The sequence below is a fragment of the Jaculus jaculus genome, chromosome 11 (assembly GCF_020740685.1).
Source record: "Jaculus jaculus isolate mJacJac1 chromosome 11, mJacJac1.mat.Y.cur, whole genome shotgun sequence".
Taxonomy (NCBI): domain Eukaryota; kingdom Metazoa; phylum Chordata; class Mammalia; order Rodentia; family Dipodidae; genus Jaculus; species Jaculus jaculus.
This window is the reverse complement of record NC_059112.1, coordinates 81,972,643-81,990,011: the sequence shown is the minus strand read 5'-3', so window position 1 is coordinate 81,990,011 and position 17,369 is coordinate 81,972,643. Positions and strand designations below refer to the sequence as shown.

The following is a 17,369-nucleotide window of genomic DNA, read 5'->3' as shown; positions in this document are numbered from 1 at the left end:
ATGCACAAGGTGGTGCAGGTATCTGGAATTTGTATTCAGTAACTGGAGGCCCTGGCGCACCCTTTCTCTCTCTTCTCTCTCTCTCTCTCTCTCTCTCTCTCTCTCTCTCTCTCAGTTCCCCCTCTTTATCTCTCATTCAAATAAATAAAATATAAAAAAAGACTGTAAAAATTTAGGAAGAAAAAATACCAATATTTAATTACTTGAAAAGTACAGAATAACATGAAAAACTGCTTTGACCTAGACAGAAACAGAGGGTGGCCCACACAAGTTCCATCTTATATTTTAATGTTAAATAGTATTCGGAATATGGTGTTGTGTGCAGAGAGGACACTTGTCAAGACTCAAATACTTGAATTCTGGAATATGTGTCTATTCTGTAAGACATACAATGCAAGCGTATATATCTTGCATGTGCAGTCATCAGTGTACCCACAAGAGGGAGACATAGAGCACAAAGTGGAGCCCTCCTGCTGTAAGGCAAGATGACCAGGGTTCCACCAAGGTCTTAGGGATGAAATGCTGAGCTGTCAGCCTTGGAATAGCATGCTGTCAAATCGTGAGCTTAATTATTTATGACTGTTGGTAATTCCCTGGAACTTTCAGCAAGCATGAGCATGCCCAATTTGTAAAGCATGACCAAAGTCCACCATGCTTTTGACCTCATGCTGGTATCTGTGTCCAGTGCTTCCCTGCCCCCAAGCCTCTTTGACATAAGTTTGATTTTGGAAGAAATAGGGTCTTTCTAGAAGGACGTAGATGTGATCTTGGGTGTTCGCTTAGTTCTTTAAAGTTAAATGTCCAAATCCTTTGGTTAAAGGCAAAAACACGCATACATACTGTTCTTATAAGTTAGAAAACAAAACCAAAAGCAATTCTGAGATTACCAATTAACAATGTTTGCCTAGTTCACGCTCACTTGATTACATGGGCACGCTCATGTCCACGAAGTCCACCCCTGGCACCTCTCCCTCCTTCCTGGGTTTCACTTTTCTGTCTCATTTAGGCAGCTATCTTTGGTGGCGTTCCCTAACATACAATATTTTTATTCCTAGCTTTGAGTTTTCACTGATTTCCTTTTTCCTGGGGAGAATCTTTCTCCTGACCTCTTTTTTAATGCACATGTGTACATGGTCATGGGGGAATTCACGCATGTGTGCAGGAACACATGTGCATGTGTGTATCTGTATATATAGGGGACCAAGGTACCTTCCACCCTTTCTGGACGAGGTTTCTCAGTGGTCTGGAGCTCACTGGTTGGGCCAGAGTAGCTGGCCAGTGAGCTGGAGGAATCCCCCTGTCTCTGCCTCCCCAGTGCTGCCCCTATAGAGTTGCATCCCTACGCCCCACAGTTTTCACATGGGTTTTGTGGATTGAACCCAGGTCCTCGTTCTTGCAGAGCAAACACTTGCCTGGCTTTCTAGATATGACTCCCATAGAGATCTTCTTTTCTTCTTCGTCCCTCCCAGGGTAAAGTCCTATCTACACTTTGTGAAAATGCTTCCATGTGTACAACCACCAGCATGTGTTACCTCACTTGTATACTGATGGTGATGACATCTTTGCTCTTCATTGTACCTAATATAATCCGAGGCATTTTTGCCATTGGTTGATCCCTATGCTGACCTGATGGGACCTTTTTATTTCCCCCTTAATTCCAGCATTTCAAAAGATATTTTTGTGTCGCTTTACCTTGTCCCTTTTATCTGTGGGTTTCATCTCTTTTGTTTGGCAGGTCAAAAAAATTCCAGTCATTTATTGAGAGCTGCTTGGTAAAGAATCACAGCCAGCGGCCAGCAACAGAACAGTTGATGAAACACCCATTCATCCGAGAGCAACCGAACGAGAGACAGGTCCGCATCCAGCTGAAGGACCACATTGACAGAACAAAGAAGAAGAGAGGAGAAAAAGGTTAGCTGCACACTGGTGCTTCGGCAACAGAAACAACCTGTAGACTGAGCGGTGGGCTCCTGGATCCAGAGGCGACTGGGGAAATTTCACTTGAGCCTGTGTTGCCCTTTAGGGGAAGGAGCCACCTGTGAGGTCACAGCAGCTAATGGAGTGAAATCACTGCTCAAGTAGAATCCTATGAAAAACTAGATCCACTAGGAACATTGCCTCTTCCAGGCAATGAACAAAGCCACGATGAGTACAACCAGGAAGCACTTTAAAATGGCACAGGATTTTCTGAATTCACATGAATATTCACATTTAGGAGACTAAAAATCGACAGCAGAAACCTAAAAATGTCATCTAATTGAAGTGGGTTTTTTTTCTGTAATGGCAGACTTAAGCATTTAAGTTTTTGGTGTTCTGAGGCTCATTTCTGATGCAGTTATTTCAAAGAGAGCACACATTTTCTTATACTTGAAGTGACATAAAAGACCATTAGGTTGCCATGTTAGAAATATGGGCCCTTGGATTCTGAGCTGAAGGTCAGTAAGTGTACCTTTTTCATTCGCAGGTGCACAGTTTTTCTCTTCTAGCACATAGTCTTTGCCTTGAGTACAGATTGGGGGTCCAGGGACGGTGGCCCAGCTTGGAGACTTGCAACTCCTCCATAAGCATCCTGAGGGAGGTGCAAGCCCACAGGGTCTGGGCAGGGTTTCTGGTCATGTGAGCATAAGGTAGGGCAGTAGGGAAGGCTGGGAAACTGGACGAGAGAAGTGGAGAGGACAGGCAGTAAGGGCTTGCTGGGTCCCAGTAGTGGGAGACAGTTTCGGGCTGGAGAGTGAGCAATGGGAGGTGGTGAGTGAAGGACACACAGGCAGGACACCAGAGCACTGGGTAGAAGGGGGTGAGTGGTGATGGGCTGCCCTCTTCTCCACCTTCTTCCCCTTCTCCAAAGTGCAGGGGGGAGTGAGGTTGCTCTCCCTGGGCGGCTTGCCTCCTTTGCTTCTGCAGAAAACGAGCCTAACACAGCAAGGTGAGTGAGCTGAGGCTTCCGGTGGGGCAGTGAGTATACTGGCTTGGACGATAAGGTCAGCAGAGGACCAGAGGAGGAAGAGCAGTGACCTCCTCCTCAGTGACCAGTCCAGAGAAGAGTTCCTTCTTCGGTAGCCAGCCTCAGGGGCTCAGATGAAAGTGGGCAGTCAGCGTCGACGCAGGAGTGGAAGGTCACAAAGCCCCTGTCTCCCTTTCTTAGGGGGTGGGCAAATATAAGACGTCAACCCCAAGGAGTGAGGAGGCCATCCCAAAGGTATTTACTAGGCCTGAGGAGAAATCTGTAGGTCAGTGTCACAAAGTTCTAGGACTGACTTTTCAACCGCTCTTGTCCATCGTGGATGTGGACTACTCCATGAAGTCAAAATATTTAAAAGAATATTTGAGAGCAGTGTGCCATGCATCCAACTGTTAAATGCCAACTTCTGTAAGAAGAAACTTTTATCACACTATGGATATACCAAGTAGGTTAAATATTCAAACTTGTTTTTTTAATTATTATTTCTTACGTATTTATTTGAGAGAGAGAAAGACATATAGAGAAAATCAATACAGAGAGAAAGAGAGAGAATAGGCATGCCAGAGCCTCTAGCCACTGCAAACAAACTCGAGACACATGTATGTTACACCTTGTGCATCTGACTTATGTGGGTACTGGGGAATTGAACCTGAGTCCTTAGGCTTTGCAGGCAAGCACCTTAACCGCTAAGCCATCTCTCCAGCCCCTAAACTTGTTTTTTAGATTCAAATTCTAACTGTGCTTTCTTTCTGTCAGTTAACTCACTCTAGTTTTCTTTTTTTGTTGCTGTTTATTATTTATTTATTTATTTGAGAGCAATAGGCAGAGAGAGAAAGAGGCAGAGAGAATGAGAGAGAGAATGGGCATGCCAAGGCCTCTAGCCACTGCAAACGAACTCCAGACTCATGCGCCCCCTTGTGCATCTGGCTAACATGGGTCCTGTGGAATCAAGCCTCAAACTGGGTTCCTTAGGCTTCACAGGCAAGGGTTTAACCATTAGCCATCTCTCCCTCCAGCCCTTAGTTTTCTTTTATTTAAAGAGGGGTTGTAAGCATAGTGATAATAATAGTACTCATTGCCTGTCATTACTACAAAGATTAGAAAAGATGGCATGATAGATAAATGATATGACATAATATCTGGAACATAGTTGAACTCTCTTAGCCACTTACATTTAGTCAGTTTTTTACTAACCTATTGTTTTTGGGGTGCTATCCAAGGGTGCCTTCTGAAAACTCATGACCCATGAATAAGATTGGGCAAGTTTGTGGTTCAGTTGGGGGTCACATTTTGGGGCACAAATCCTTGAGTGCAGATCAGAGCTCATGATGACAGCTCATTCTCTGTAGCATAGAAGAGTGGAAGTCTTGAAAATAGGTATAATTCAGAGATGTGTCAAAGTGCAAAGAGCTGGGCATCAGAATTAGAGTCCTGATCTTATTATTGTCTATTTCACAAGGAAGAGGATTTGGTCCAGTGGGACCTCTGACCCTTTTCTCAGCTTGACCAAGTGACTGGATTTGATTCCTCTTACACTTTTTGTTTGTTTGTTTTTATATTTCAAGGTAGGGTCTCATTCTAGCTCATGCTGACCTGGAATTCACTATGTAGTTTCAGGCTGGCCTCAAACTCACGGTGATCCTCCTATCTCTGCCTCCTGAGTGCTGGGATTAAAAGTGGGCACCACCATGCCCAGCTCCTCTTACATTTTGCCATTCCCAGTTGGCTTCTTTCTGAACAGCTTTTGGTAGATCAAGAAATTTTACTTTGCACTACTTTCTAATCTTTTAACTTGATTATTTATTTATTTGACAAAGAAAGGCAGGGAGAAAGAGAGAGAGAAAATGGGTGTGCCAGGCCTCCAGCCACTGCAAACAAACTCCAGACATGTGCGCCCCTTGTGCATCTGGCTTTTGTGGGTCCTGGGGAATCAAACCTGGGTCTTTTGGCTTTGCAGGCAAATGCCTTAACTGCTAAGCCATCACTCCAGCCCTTAACTTGATAGTTTTAGCTTAAGATATGTTGACATGTAAAAAGCAATCAGATCCAATTCTGATGAAATACTGAAATTGAAGATTCTGGTGAGGGCTTTACCTTACAGAGTAGAAATAATTTGAGTAATTGTGTTTCTTTCCCTTACTATAATTTCCTTTATTAGCTAAAACTTGTCCATCCTACTTTGAACTCTCTGTTTATCCATTTTTGAAAAGTTTCGAATATTAAACTTTCAGTATGAGGGAACATAAAGACACTATGCAGGTTGGTGAAATCATCCTTTAAGTAGTCTGAAAGGCCCATACTTATTCAAATGGTTTAAATTTATGCTGCCAAATTGCAATTCTAGGATGGCAAACACACTTGGAACTCATCACATTGTTAGTTTCTTCATTATCTTCTCAGTATGTAAACACTGTTAAAGGCAAGGCTTTTAGTCAGTAGCTCTTGCCTTGTGAATGCTGCCTCCTGCTGGTGACATCGCAAAATTGCAGTTTCAGTTCCTCCAAGGGATGCACAACTGTCTTCAGAGTGATAATATGAACTCACAGCTGTGCAGAGATGGCCTTATGACAGCTGTTTTTGCTTCAGATCTCCTCCAAAGATTCCTCATTGCCAACAGAAAAGTCCTTAGCATGGCATAGTGGCTGTGCATCAGTGATTCACTGTACCCCTGCTGGCCTTTCTACCTCTGCTTTTTCCACATCCAGATACCTTGCTACTTAGGACTCGGCATTTCCTGAGTGTATCATACACTGTGATATGAACAGCTTCACTCATGCCCAGCACATTAATCTGCAGCCGCCTGCAGAAGGGGTGTCAACACATACGTCACTTCCTCCTCTGTGCATTACTGTTTCTTTCTACCATTCTGAGCAGTGGTGATAGCTGCTCTTTTATCTCTTTTCTTGTTACCTTTTCTGCTTACCATGTAGGATGTGAGGGGGAAAACATAAACCATTTATTTTCACTCTGGAAAACTTCTGTATTGAGTTCTAACTCCCAGGCTGACCTTTACTAATGTGAGGGCATTGGATATATGGCACACTCTCTTATCATTGACTACTTCCCTTTTGTCAGAGGATAATTGTGATAAATAATTTGGACACATAGCTATATTATCTAACACCAGTTGCTCACAGGAGACACAACCAATAGTCATTCCCTTACTTTATTTTGGTTTTTTAAATATTCACACACGTGTATATTATGAATACTCATATAAGCACATTTTTCTGCCTGCCATCCCCTTTCTTCAGAATCATGAAAGTACTGGTCTTTAATTGACTTGCTCATGTTTTCTGACCTCTCAAAAGCAAAGGTTCAGTTAAATGATCATGTATTACCTTATTTAGTATTTTAGTGGGTTAAATGAATTTCCCTAGTGGATCAATCAAAAACTATCTTTCTGTCCAGAAGCAAGGTGGTGATTAAACCCAAAACCTCATGCATGCTAGGCAAGTTCTCAACCACATGGCTATCACCCTGAGCCACACCAGCTTACACATACATCTACATATACATGTATATATAGTAGTAAACGATAGTAAGAAATAAACTGGCAGTGTATGGCTATACTTTTGTATGACTACCAGCACAGTAAGTTTGTTCACACCAGGTGCTGACAGGTGAGGAATTCGTTGTGCTGTGAAGTTAGGACCATCCCAGCACCACTAGTCAATCAGAATTTTTACCTCCTTTGTTAGTTAGTTCTGTGTCCATGGTCTGTGGACCAACCATGGCTGTGAAGAAAGGGGTGTAGTCTTCATGAAACAACAGTCCCATACTGTGTGTTAACCTTCTGTGAGTCTCTCTCCAGATGAGACTGAGTATGAGTACAGCGGAAGTGAGGAGGAAGAGGAAGAGAATGACTCCGGGGAACCCAGGTATGAGGGCAAAAGCACGCCTTCTCATTTCCGTATTCTAAACTGTGCTTGTGTGAAATTCATTTTCCTTCTGAGTTATAAGTTCATTTCTAAGATTAACCTGGGTAGTTTTATTTAATTTATTGCCCACAAATGCACTCATTAGTTTGGGGAAATGTCCCTAGGCAGACTCTTACAAAAATGGGGAAATCAGCACATTCTTTATCCTGTCCCCAAGATTTATGGTCCCTACTCAAGACCTTGTTTCTTCACGTGTGTAGAAGTGGAAAGGAGGCTAATGCAGGACTGAATTTCAACGTTTTGAAGACCTAAGTCTTGAACTTGAGTTATTCAGTTCGTTACTATACCCCTTTGCAAAGTGCTTTCAGATGGCCACTGTCCTTGTCATAGGCCCTGCTATTTCAGTGAATCCTAAAAGAACTGGATTCCGGGAAATCAATTACGCTAGAGGTGACCCCCTCAGTAGAAACTTGCATGTGGTCACATGTTGGGCTCCACGCGCGAGTATTTCCTTTATGACTGTTGTTTGTACTTCTTGAGGTTGACTTGTCTTTGATTCCAACTTCCTTGCCGTCTGTGTTTATACATAATCAAGGCTGGTGCACTCACAGGGCAGGGATTCTCTTTGGTGAGAGAACTCTTTCGGCAGAGCTTGGTGAGTCAAGAGGCCCAGGCGTACCATCCCAGGGTGCCAGTACTGTAACTGTCCGGCGGCATTTACTGGGTGATTGCCGTATCACTGGTCAGGGAAGGGCCGCACTGCTGGGATGAGCTAGACACCACGTGTCCACTCCCCTAGCAAGCTAGATTCTTGCTAATGGAGCAGAAGAGGGTGAGATGGAGCCTACAAGGCCATTCGTTTTTTCTCCTTCACCTGCCACGGGACTTCACAAGGTCAAAGACTGAAGGAAAATCCTATCCTTCTGTCATAGCACTTTGGCTGTCCCCATCATAGCTGCATAAAGATATGACTGTCCAACAGTGTCATGGGACATGAATAGTCCTGGGGGCAAGAACCTCTAGGGCAGTTTTCGGAGAAGCCATGCTCTGTTTTCCAACAGTTTGCCCAGATGGCTGGGTCAGCCCTCTGACCACCCTCTAAAGAACTGAGAAATGCTATCTATCCAACACTTGCTAACTGTGTCTCAGGGGTCATTATGTGAGCCACCCAGCTATAATTATTACATCATTGTATCACAAGGAAGATTATGTGTGCAAGTCCTATTTTATGAATATGGTTAATTAATCTTTATGAAATTCTAAACAGTGAAAAAAAAAATCACTGGTTGTCTTAGACATGAGGCGCTGGCTCAAGGATGTCAGTCAGGTCATACACAGAGGTAGTAGTTGAACCACTAATATAGCTCAGGTTTCCTGATGCTAATTCAAAAATCATTTAATGTTAACGGGGCATTCTTGTATGCATGTGAAGTGTAGAAAACACAGCATGTAGCCTGTGCATATAAGCACTGTCACTTTGGAGTGCAGGCCATCCCTCACTCCACTATTTAACTCTGTCCCCATTGCTCCTGCCCTGGGTTAAGTCCTTACCTGGGGTCATCATGAGTGTCCTACCTGTTAGCACGTTGCTTACTCTGGTCCCCTTGCACAATGCTGTCGGCTGTGGAACCAGCAGATCTGTGCATTACCCCTCCGCTTTTCCCTGGGAGGCCACCGTCTCTAACCATCTCTTGACCCATGCTCCTTCTCACCCCTTCAGCTCTGGGAGGACACGCTGGTGCTCAGTTCCTAGACAAGGGCACACCTGGCCCTAAAATAGACTCTAAACTTGCTTTTACTTCTGCCTGAACATCCTTCCCCCCCATTCATTCGTACCTGCCCTCTTGATGACACCATTTAAAACAGAGCCCTTAACTCTCCCTTCAGCGCCCAGCCACTGTTACTTTTTAACCATCACCCTTTGAAGCTGCCCTTTTTCTTGTCCTATTACTTTCCTATTAATTCTTGACGTTTTATTATTTGTAATAATTTCTCTGTTTTCCCTGCAAGAAAGAATTTTAGCTCTGGAATAAGAATTAGTCCATCTCTTACAAAGGCTCTTCTTGGTTTAAGAAAGAAGAGTTCAGTCTAGGGACAGTTCAAGCCGACATGTGCTTAGCAGAATAAAGCAAGGCTTGCACTGTAAAGATAGATTGGAGTGGGTTGTTCCAAAGTACCATCGTAGCACATAGGTTCTGCATTGTAGATTTTAAATTCTTATGAGTCCGCATGATGTGGGTGGCATATTCATGGAATAAAATGATCCTTTTCCCTCCCAAATCATGGAGGACCAAATCTCCCTTCTAGGATACTGCTTCCAAAGATCCTCTAGAAAAGCCCATGAGGGAGGGAGAGTCAACATTACAGTAGAAATGATATTATAAGGAAGCTAAGTTCACATGTGTGGGAAAGTGTCCAGGTCCTTAATATTTGATATGTTGAGGACAGCCTTTCTGCAACCTTAAAGATACTTAAGCACAAAGGGGCATTCTGACCCTCAGGAGACACAGCTACCAAGATCATCTGGAGTTTTCCCGGTTACCTCATTTCTAACTCCTTTGTGTCAGTGTCCAAAGGCCCATGGTTGATCTCATGGCCATCTATTGATTAAGAGAACTGAGGCTTCATCATGGGGCCAAGGTTTTATAATAGCCTGTAAGGCTCTGCACACCGGAGCAGGGTCTAAGCTGTCTCTTAGGACCCCAGAGCCGCACCCACTCCTGCCTGCCCTCTACCTAACCTCTGGCTGGTACCATGCCCTGGAGCCGTTCACAGTACCTGTCACGTGGCAGATGCTGGGAGATATGTATTTCATGTTTATTTGGGTAGAGGCTTCCAAAATCAATGGCTACATTTAAACTATTAGGAGTCATTTTCCACTTCTCTTTAGTAACTATCCAGAGCCAAACAGCCTATGACTTAGTTGGCTGCCTGAAATTAGATTGGAGTAGGGAAGCCCTAAACTGGCAGTGACATAGGGGCGGCTTTTTTTTTTTTTTTTTTTTAAATCTAACACACACACACAGCACATTATGCTTGAACCTAATGGAGCAATCAGTGGCATTCTCCTTGGCTGGAACCAAGTCCTTCAACTTGCTCACGAGTGTTCCTTTTTTTTTGTTAGCTGTTCTCATATGTGGAGGAGATAAAATAAAGCTCAGGACTTGTACACCCACTAAACTTTTTTTGTCATATGTGTGTGTGTGTGACATGCATGCATATGTGTTTGAGTGTGGGTACATGTCTATGTATGTGTACAAGCCTGTGCCAGCCATAAGATAACCTCAGAAACACCATGCACTGCTGTTTGAGATAGGTCTCACTGTCCTGGATTTAAGCCTAGACTTGCCAGGAAGTTCCAGGGGTTTTCCTACCGTCACTTCCCCAGTGCATCAGTATTGGGGATTGAACCCAGGTCCTCTTGTTTGTCAGACAAGAACCTTGCCAACTAAGCTATCTTCCCAGTTTTCCCCATAAGTCTTAGGAAACAAATCATTGCTTGCTTGCTTGCTGTCGCGTGCCCCCCCCCTCTCTCGTGTGTGTGTGTGTGTGTGTGTGTGTGTGTGTGTGTGTGTGCACGCACATGCACAGGGGTGGGGTATGGAAGTGGATGGTCCTAGAGGAGGGCATGACTCTGGGGATGCGATGTCCCTCTAGGGCTGGATACAGCACATGTGTGCGGAGTAGCCACACTGAAAGGGAGGTGGGACACTGGTCTCTTGCAGCCTCCCTGGGAGCCACAGGCAGGATGGCCCTTGCCTGCCACATGCACGATCCTCATGCTTTGGTCCGTCCACAGCTCCATTCTGAACCTGCCGGGGGAGTCCACGCTGCGACGGGACTTCCTGAGGCTGCAGCTGGCCAACAAGGAGCGCTCGGAGGCCCTGCGGAGGCAGCAGCTGGAGCAGCAGCAGCGCGAGAACGAGGAACACAAGAGGCAGCTGCTGGCCGAGCGCCAGAAGCGCATCGAGGAGCAGAAAGAGCAGCGGAGGCGGCTGGAGGAGGTGAGGGATGCAGGGGCCACCTCGAAGCGAGGCCGCCCACCTGCTCCGTGCACGCACACTCTGACCACAGAGGAGGACAGAGTCCAAAGCCTCACTAAGTAAGATCTGCTTTGCTCCAGGAATGCCGGGCAGGACCAATAGCCTTCAAGTCACAGTCACAGATCGCCCAGGTGGTGAGGCATTCTGTGACCACTGTACTGAGATAGTGTCTGTTTTCCCTCTAGCATGTTCTGCTGCCCCTCCCTGCATTGTTCCTTTTACAAACCGATGACCACCATGTTCTATATGTGCCTCTATCTTGCTGCTAGGATGGAAGCTTCATGAAAACACAAGACAAAGCAAATAGTACACACCTCAGAAACATTTGTGGAATGGGCGAGATTGAGCGCAAATTGAGTGAGTCAGGGAGATCAAGAGGCAAAATGCAGGTGGTAATTAGACCACGGGGAACAGCTAGATAACTGAAAGGTCAAGTGTAGCAAGGGGAGCCTGAGTGTGGATTCTCTTCTGAACACTGGGGACCGTGCTCCCCACATACCCTTCATGCCCACCACCAACCAGAAGGCAAGACTGCCATCAGCAGCAGGCATCAATGGCATCTGGCTGGGAGCTTTGCTGTCAGCCACTGTTTCTTGCATAGCGTGTCCCATGCAAGTCTCTCACCCTGTTGGTCCTAGAGACCTTTGTGTAAGCCTCCTTCTCATGACTCTTCTTGCATTTCCAAGGACTTCTTCCTCTAATCGAGCCTCCAGGCAATGAGAAACCAAGAGTGTGTCACTATCTGGGAAATCAGGCAGTGCATCAGTGGCTGACTGACTAACTGCATGGAAACAGCATTGGTAATTTGAGAGGTTTCCAACAGCAGCCTGCTCTGGCTCATGGGCCTATGGTTCCATTCACATTGCAGAATGGGGTGGTGAGCGGCAGTTATCAGGAACAGGTTAATTATTAAACAGTACATCATGGTCCAAACTCCCTGGTTAAATCAGTGAATCCTGGCATCCCCATTATATCCTTGGACCACTCATTTCAGATAAGCAGCAGCCATGCCCTACAGTGGCACTGTTACATTTATTCAGTGGTTTCTTTGTGCCAACTATAGGGCAAGTAGCTGTTTATATCCACTATCTCATATTTCATTTTCTCTTTGCATCTATCCAGTATCTTTCAGGCAAAGTGCATGTGGTTCCTATTTAACAAAGGATAATAGAGAGGTAGATATGAGCAAAACGTGTGATATTCACATTTAAACTGTTATAATGAAAACAATCATGTACTAATTTTAAACATAGGAAAGAAAGAGGAAATTTGGGTTCAGAGAGAGGAAATGATTGAGGCAAAGGAAGGCTACACCCTGTTCCCCTTCGTCAGCATTCTAGCTCGCCTTTGCTGAGGCAGTGAGCACAGGTGTGTCATCTGAGCCATGAACTCTGAGCCCCAGTACTGGACCTTGAGGCTTCCGCAACGGCATGAAGGGTGTAAAGCGCTCCCTCACCTATGTGTCAGTTTAGCACGCTGTCAGCATAAAGAACGCTCATCACGTGGAGGCTTGAAGTCCACCTGCTGTCCTGTGTGAGATTCACAGTGTGGTACACGGAGGCCCTGTGCAGCCATGGGGCAGAAATCTCCAAAGCCAGCAAAGGCAATAAAATGGGGGACAAGTGTGTTAGGCCACTCCCCAAAGTGACATGCAAAGTGTAGAAATGGAAGGTGTGTGTACAATCTCTGGTTTCCTCCCAGACACACATTGAGATTCTTAGGCTGGCCCTTGCAGCTGCCTTTGAATATGACCTCCTTACGCTGCCCAGGCCTTGCATGGCTTGTTCACTGGCCCCTAGCCTGGGCCGATACACTTTCCTCCAGTCTCTCAGGCCTCCCAAGTATCTTGGTCTCTGTTCTTTGGATTCAAGCCCTATGCCTTCCAGCTGGGATGAAGCATTCTTAGGCACGGCCCTCAGAGTTCTGCCTGGCCTAAACCTGATGACCAGCACTCCCCCAGACCCCCTTGATGAGGGTATCATAGCCTGAAACATAAACCACTTGCCTTTTCTCCTTCTAGGTACTGATTCATTACTCTTCATTTCAGGCTGAAAGAACTGACCATGTAGCTCTATAAAATCCCTGCTGCCAATCCAGAACACATTTAAAATCCTCAGCAATGCAAATATGTATACATAATGATGTTCCCTTATAGGAATGAATTTTCTCTTTTTTATTTTTAATTTTAGCCCACATGCTCTTAGTCCTTGGGTCTAGGTCCTCAGTGGATGCAAAGTCTTCCCAGAGTGTGCCTCATCCTGCCTTATTTGTAGTTGTCATTTCTTCTCTTTCCCCCTCCCCTCTGTGTGACCTACGAGAGCTCCCTACATTTATTCACCAAGCTACTTGAGTGCTAATTTCTACTGATTACGAAGCACAGATCATATGACAGGCACTTTGTTCAGTACCTTGCATGGACTGTCTCATTTAACCCTCATGATAATCTCACGCCAAAATATTTGCAGTGAGTTCACAGAGAGATGTATTATTAGTTACTTGTTGCTGTGACCAAATGCGTGACAAGAAGCAACTTAAGGGAGGAAGGGTTTGTTTTGGCTTATAGATTGAGGTTATACTGTCCATCCTGGTGGGGTGGGCTATAAAACTTCAGCGTTCCAGTTCCTCCAACAATGTTCCACCTTCTGATGGTTGTACAACTTTCTAAAATAGCATCATCAGCTGGGGTCCAAATGTTCAAACACATAAGCCTCTAGGGGACATTTTATATTCAAGACACAAGAGGTTATTAACTTGATGAAAGTCACACAGCTCAACAAGAAATTGGAACTGTACTCTAAGCTCCAAGCCACTGCTCGAGGGGTGCTCGTCCATAACCTTCACCTGCCTGGTCTTTTGCCCTGCACAAGGGAGGGTATCTGAGAAATAGCAAAGAAGCTGTGCCCAGTAGTGCTCAGCTTTGAGCTGGGCTCTCTCTCATGCTCCCAGTTAGAGCTATTGCAAGGCCTCCCCGTGTCCTTCTGCAATGGCATTTATGGGATTGTCTCCCATGGAGGTGTCAGAGATGAGCTCAGTAAGCTTAGCATCGCTGGAGACACACTTTGACAGCCTGGCTTGCATGGAAGGAATCTGCAGGCATGAGGGCATGAGCTCTCTGTACTGTGTGATAGCGGATAGGAACCTGGCTCCTCAGCAGAATCAAGAATGCATGCAGATATAGGCTGTCAGTTGATTATACCAGCTTTATTTGGGTTCTTTATCCTGCCCTAGAGTGCAATAAAGAAGAAAGGAAGTGCAAAGTGATCAGATGACAATGAATTCAGAACCTGAGTAACAAGAGTTCTGTCACCAGAGACTCCTCTCCTAAGTCCTGCCCCTGCTAGAGCCCGTAGTATGTCTACCGCCCTGGCCTGGGGTGACTGTCTGTGTTTTGGGTGTCCAGAGCATGCCTGCACAGAAACAGCTGTAGTCTGTAGCTCAGCCTGAGAAGTTAGTTCTCTTGAGAGCAGAGAGAGAGAGAGAAATTACCTTTCCAGTTCTGAATAAAGGTCTCCTAGCCACCCTCAGGTAACATGGGGTCTGTGTGGGCTATAGCCTTCATAGTTGGTAACCTCAGATGTCATCTACCCCCAGAGGTTTCTAAGGAAGTCCTGTGTGTCCGTTGGTGTGTACAGGCACCCATGTGGACATGGCTAAGCTCCAACCAGTGGCTGTATGTTCTCAGAAAGACTTTGACTATGATCTGAAGGAAGTCATGTATTCTCTTAAGAAAAGGAAGTGGCTTGTGGCTGATTAAATCATGGGGGCAGACTCAGGTGTTGACCAGTGATAAGGCACCATTTATAATTACCAGGAACCTGATGGAACTTGGCCAAGATGAATAAACTCACCAATGGTGAGATTAGCACCCAAAGGACCTTTGATACAGCTGAGTAAGAACTTCTGTTTCTTAGCTGAAACAAGTACAGCCTGCTTCACTCACCCGGCAGTCATGTTGCCAGAATGGGCCCTGCAGCTATCCCTGGTTCTACTCTGGTTACAGACTAATTTGGGCCAGACCCATGGTAATGTGTGATTTTGCACAAGAATTTTGAAATGGTATTAGTGATTTGTGCTTATTTCAACTTGCTGAGAGTACTTGATACCTCTGTTATTGTAAGAGTACCTTTAAGTCCCAAGAATGAATCATATTGACCCCAGGAACACTGGCATACCTCGTGACAGTAAGTTTTTTCATAGAATATGTTAAGTTGTTCTAGAGTCCTTGGTTTCATTTAGTATTCTTGAATATCAACATCACACTGTTGTCAACATTATAAAAGCAAAAGACTCAGGGCTAGGAAGATGGTAAAGTGCTTGCCACACAAGCTTGAGGATCTGAGTTCAGATCCCCAGCCCACATGTAGAAGCTGAGCATGACAGTATGTGCCTATAATCCTAGCACTCGGAGGTGGAGACAGGATGATCCCTACAGATTACTAGCTAGCTGGACTAGCTGAATCAATGGGCTTTAAGTTCAGTGTGAGACCTAGTCCCCCTCCAAAAAAATAGAAGGTGGAGTGTTGGAAAGATGGCTTAGTGGTTAAGGTGCTTGCCTTTGAAGCCTAAGGACCCATGTTTGACTCTCCAGATTCCACGTAAGCCAGATGCACAAAGGTGAGGCAAGTGCAAGGTAGCACATGCCCACCAGGTGAGACATGGGTCTGGAGTTTGATGACAGTGGCTGAGGCCCTGGCATGCCAATTCTCTCTGTCTGTCTGTCTCTCTCTCTCCCTCACTCTAAAATAAATAAATAGAAGGTAGAGATCCAATTGCAGAAGACACTCAAGTTTTCACACACATACACATTTGCATACAGGTGCCCATACACATGCAAATGTGATCCTAAACATGCATGCATATATATATATATATATACAGGTAAAGTTTCTAGCTTATGTGTGTGTGTGTGTGTGTGTGTGTGTGTGTGTGTGTGTGTGTGTGTGTGTTCTATCACAGGAATACCACTTGTATTTTCTACCTACCAAGAAAGGGGCACAGAATTCAAAATAGAAACTGGCTGTCTAAAGACATGACTTGCCTATAAATGTCTAAGCTTTTAATTGTGATGAGGACTTTCCAGTGTGTTGGGCTAGATTTTTTTTTAATGTGAGGCAGAATTGAAACCTGTTCCTCAAGCCTGTTGGCAGTCATTCCCGAAATAAGTAGTGCTCTCAGTTGTGCAGACCTTATGCTATCCACTGAGCTACAGGTTGCCCTCAGGAAGACTGGATCCGACAGGGAAACTAACACCAGGCAGATTACCAATGGGTGGTCACTCACTGTCATATTGACTATTGCATTGGGACAGAAGCCCCCCACAATGGCGTGAGCTGGGCCAAGGAATAAGGATGCTCAGCAGGGAAGCCCCATCACAATCCTGCAGAGGTCTGTAAGTCATGTTAATTAGTTTAGGGTTCAACTCTAAGAGGAATGGAGAGCTATGCAACCAAGAGAATGTAGTCAGTGTCCCTCTGCAAAGTGGAGTGTTGGCTGCTCCAAGGCATGAAGTGTAAGCAGACAAGGGAGACCAGTTAGTTCAGGCATCAGGATGACACTTTGGATGGGCAGTGGTTGAAGGGATCCAGAGCTGTGGAGCACACAGGACGCGGGGGGCCATTTGATCTGAGATGAGGAAGAGCAATGACAAAGCTCCACATCAGCCGGAACTTGTGGGTGGAAGAAGAGGGGTTATCTCAGCGCAGATACAGCAAGATTGAGGTGTGCACGAGGTCGCCAGTGGTGAGGTTGGATGGCATCGATATAACCACTAGAGGGGGGTTGCAGATGGGGAAAAGAGGAACTGCTGATTCATGGTAATAGAAGCACACATTGAGAAAAGAATCTGGGCTGAGCTCTCAGGACTCAGAAAAGGGGAGGAAAAGCCAGCAGAAAATTGATCAGGAAGCAGATGGTACATCCCAGAGGAGCTCTACACTCAAGAAGCTCAGAAAACTGATAGGTAGGCATGAGGATATGAGGATCTTGAAGGGTTCAGCTCTATAGAAAGCTGCCCAGGGACCACCAGCGTCCTCTGGTTTCAGGGACAAAGAAGCACATGCATGGCTTCAAGAGAGCACTTCCGTTTCCTTGTTGTATGACGGAAGGGAAGCATCCTCTCTGGGAGCTAATGGACCTGGACTTGGAACGGAAAGAGATCCCTTTAAGTGAGGATGGCACATGCTACCACGTGCTCTTGGCTGTCTCCTTCAACCCCTGCCCCCACCCCATTGCCTGCATTCCACAGAGAGCATCAGAACGTAGAGGCATGTAACTATAAGAGAACTGATATTGCCAAATACCAAATGGGGAACAAGATCATACCCCTGTTGTTAGGAATACCCAAGGCCTCTTAGGGTATGGCCTTGAATCCAATCTAGTGCCTCCATGGGTCCTAACACGTAGGTAGAGTCACAAGGAGTACAATTTTCTCCCTCCCCCAAAAGTTACAGGAAGAAAGCAAGAAGCTTCCTTTGTTCTTTGAAT

At 45.4% G+C, this 17,369-nt stretch overlaps 1 protein-coding gene across 2 annotated transcripts in view; it reads left to right on the top strand.

Moving 5' to 3' along the window:
* Tnik (TRAF2 and NCK interacting kinase) overlaps positions 1–17,369 on the top strand; it is a 429,300-nt gene that overhangs the window by 313,970 nt on the left and 97,961 nt on the right. For both annotated transcript variants that reach the window (XM_004652342.2, XM_004652341.2), the window contains exons 10-12: positions 1,736–1,911; positions 6,777–6,843; positions 10,643–10,847. In XM_004652342.2, the coding sequence (XP_004652399.1) occupies positions 1,736–1,911; positions 6,777–6,843; positions 10,643–10,847 (448 nt within the window). The remainder of the gene's footprint in view (positions 1–1,735; positions 1,912–6,776; positions 6,844–10,642; positions 10,848–17,369) is intronic.